At 38.5% G+C, this 3927-nt stretch overlaps 1 protein-coding gene across 1 annotated transcript; it reads left to right on the top strand.

Annotated features, from left to right (window-relative positions):
* The first annotated feature begins 1331 nt into the window (after positions 1–1331).
* On the top strand, positions 1332–3927 carry LOC127122462 (uncharacterized). The gene is made up of 3 exons (XM_051052800.1): positions 1332–1397; positions 3387–3437; positions 3538–3927. The coding sequence occupies exons 1-3, from the start codon at positions 1332–1334 to the stop codon at positions 3925–3927; spliced, it is 507 nt and encodes a 168-aa protein (XP_050908757.1).

The following is a 3927-nucleotide window of genomic DNA, read 5'->3' as shown; positions in this document are numbered from 1 at the left end:
AGTTATAGTTGGGGTTCAGCTGTGTTGGCCCATCTATATATTGCAATGTGTAGAACTGCAAAAAAGAATACCTGTACTTTTTTTTCATGTGCTTATTTGCTTCAAGCTTGGGGGTGGTCTAGGATGCCGTCGCTCGCCCCGATAAATGAGCGCCCATTCGGGTTCCCCTTTGCAACCAAGTAAGTCTAGCACTTTACCATTCACCATTTAGTTAATTATATTTATTATTATAATGAACACTAAATAATATTTTTCATTTCTTCTTATTATCTTAGGTGGCCAGTAAGGGGAATGAACTACAATAGGTGTCCGAAATACGCTATTGTAGTCTATCGAAATCTATTGGACCACATTGGACATGATGATGTAATACTCCTACCAAACTTGTTATAATTTAAAATTACTTCTCAAATTATTTTCCATCTAACCATTTGGTTTTGTTTAACAGTTTGTTTGGAGGCCATATCTGGGTCTGAATCATGATGTGAACCATGACGATGCTGCAGTTTGAACAACAAAGACACCGATTATCCGATTCACTACAGTTGAAATGCACCAAAGTGACCGGGTCAAACTGCAGTTTGGAATGCTACAACATTTTCCAGAATCTCCCACGTGTTTGGGGAATTGGCATCAAAAGATGGTCGATGAACAGTGGGATTATTCTGACTGGAGAGACTTTGCAAAAGACATGTGTCGTCAATGGAGGAATCGACGACAACACATCTTGAACGAACCAGTCATCCAAGGTGCAATACCGACTCAACAATATATGGCATGATTTAGGTCTGTAACAACTCAACAATTTGTATCTGAGCCGCGGTATTTGATGGATCCACGCCAACTTGCTTCGTCATCGTATGCCCCACCTCAATTCACCACCCAACACCAATGTGAACCCACCCAAACCCAACAACCAACCACACAACATCAACCGACCACATACACACAACAACAACACACACAACATAGCAACCCGTTCATGCCAACCACCCAACAACGAACCATCCAACGTCGCAATCCATTCATACCACCCACCCAAACACAACACCAAGAACCAAACCCCGCAACCACAACCGTTTATAGCCCAGATGATTCATATGGGTCACGTCATCGTAGCCCCCCCACCAATTAACACCTAACCACTGTTTAACTATAGTACGCCCCAAGAACCATTGCTTCGTTTTCAAAACGACTCAATGGCTCAGTTTGGGCAACTATATCGTCCCTAATTCACCCAACCCCAGCGCCCTAACTACGATGACATGGGCACCGAACTCCATTTCGGAAGTGTCGTTGGCCAGAGCCCCTCCGGATATTGGGAGCAAATGATGACACATCTCTCAAATACCGCCGGAACTTCTGTCGGACCTTCCAACCAGCCATCGCTCGATCAGGTCAGCACCCAAAGACCACAAACACCTCATGAAAATCGTGGGAGACCTCGGAGACAACCTAACGCACCGGGATGTGGAACCAGGGGACGTTATAATCGGGCGGGTCATTAGGTTTTTGGTCTTTCTAATGTAATCAATTATTATATATTTAATGAAGTTGTTTTATTTTTATTTTTATTTATTATGTATTAAATAATAAATTTTAAATATTAAAAACAAAAAATATTATAAAAAAAATATAATTAAAAAATATTAAAATAGAAAAAAAATAAAAAATAAAATAACAGGGGGTGTATGCGCCAGATGTGGTGGTGCATACATCCACCACACACACACACTAAGGCGCCATTTCCCTTGGTGTCTCCTTTAGGAGGGCCATGTAGGCGCCATTGCCCTTGGCGCCTCCTTTAGGAGGGCAAGGCAGGCGCCACATGCATTGGCTCCTCCTTTAGGAGCCCAATGCATTGGCGCCAATACATCTGACGCCTCCTCTAATTTATTAGGGGGTGCGCCAACACCCCTGGCGTATCCTCCCCCAAACATGATTATTTTGGATTATTTTTTGAAAAGTTGGTTATTTTCGTATTTTTTTTGAAAAACATGATTATTTAAAAAAAAAAATCTCAAAAATGAGTTGTTTGAGTTTAACCAAAGAACATGCATATAGATGTTCCGAAAAATATCATTCCAATCTTAAGGGACTATTACATATACAAAGTGGTTAGGAAATTGATTTTCGCTCTTGACTATTGAGTTCAGCTAGAGAATTCAAAGCGGAACATGAACTTTTGTATTTTGGTTGATCATTCTTTTTTATTATCCTCGAATCTAACACATGATTTGGTGGGAGTTTCTACAACTTTAAAAAATGATGGGTAAACTCCTCATTTATATGTTTGAGTTGAAGTACCTAATATCTGCCTTTAATATGTCTTTAACTTATAAAAAATAAAAAATATTTTTTACTTAAAAGTTAAAATGGATTTGATCGAAGGAAGTGGAACATAAAAAGAAGAGATGAACAGCGCCATTGCTACTGATGAATACCACTTCTAAGTATTATTTTGCTCTCAACTTTGTTTATATTTTATCTATTTTTCAGCTTTGATTTTATTTTTCTTAAGTTGGACAAAAAGATAAAAAATATGAAATAAAAGAACGGTATAAAGAAATTATTTCATTAAACTATTGCTCTCCCTTTTTCTAGAAGTTGTTATAAAAAACCATAAAGACAATCTTCATTCCTACCGGGTCCACCATAGTAAAAGAAAAATCCTGCCTCTGAACTAAACCCACTTTTTATATTATAACAATTTGGATGATCTACTGAAAACTTGGGTTCCGGAGGGTCAATCCATATGTTGGAAGAAACCTATTTGTAACTTGTGTAATTGCCTTCGAGAGCAATATGCCTTCGAGACCTACCAATTTCCACTATCCGTATCCTTCATACACAAATAAAAATAAATGTTGTCACAAAGTTATAGAATCATTAAGAGCAATATGCCTTCGAGACAATGTAACTATGATTTAAGATTGAAGTTGCAAATATGTAATCGGGGAAATAGTTGTGGTTACAGATGTTGTGATTATAAACCACAGTGTAATTGCGGCCTAATGTTGTTGTAGAAATATTACCTGCTCGATCTTTAAGTTGAAACCACGTTGTTGACTAAAATTCAGCATTTTGTACTTGTGGCCTACCCCATGGTTGGCGCCATAGACCCTACCATGACGTGTCCAAGCTCAACTTCCCTCAACTGCCACGTTCCCCACTACTTCCACTAAGGCGCCTCTGATTGGCCTTGTGGCGGGCGCCACAAGAGGAAAAGTTTTCCCTCCCATTTTCAAGTTGAAGGGCATCCTTGTCATTTCCATCTTTTTACTTGCTTATAAATAGAAACTCGAAATCACTTTTACAATCATCCAAACTTAGAGCAGAGGAAGATCCAAACTTATATTATATATCTTGAAAGTGCAATTGATCAGACTTCGGTATATGATAATGATCAATGTGGTCTCAACTTAAAGATCGAGCAGGTAATATTTTGATGAGAACACCCGAATTAACTTTTAAATCATAGTTACATTGTCACGATGACATACTGCTCTTAATGATTCTATAAATTTGTGTATGAAGGATACGGATAGTGGGAATTGGTGGCTTGGATATGGAGATGGACATATACTTGGGTACTGGCCAAACAACCTATTCACAGAGTTAAAAGGTGAAGCACATTTAGTTCAATTTGGTGGAGAAGTATTGGATATAAACCCTTCAGGGTATCATACTGCCACTTCCATGGGTAGTGGCCATTTTGCTGAAGAGGGTTTTGGAAAAGCTGCATTTTTTAGTAATAATCAAGTTAAGGTTTCTTCCAACATATGGATTGACCCTCCAGAACCCAAGTTTTCAGTAGATCATCCTAATTGTTATAATATAAAAAGTGGGTTTAGTTCAGAGGCAGGATTTTTCTTTTACTATGGTGGACCCGGTAGGAATGAAGATTGTCTTTATGGTTTTCTTTAA

This window comes from Lathyrus oleraceus, chromosome 2 (assembly GCF_024323335.1).
Source record: "Lathyrus oleraceus cultivar Zhongwan6 chromosome 2, CAAS_Psat_ZW6_1.0, whole genome shotgun sequence".
NCBI lineage: Eukaryota > Viridiplantae > Streptophyta > Magnoliopsida > Fabales > Fabaceae > Lathyrus > Lathyrus oleraceus.
Note: the sequence above shows the minus strand (reverse complement) of the source record. Positions and strands in the feature narration are given on the sequence as shown.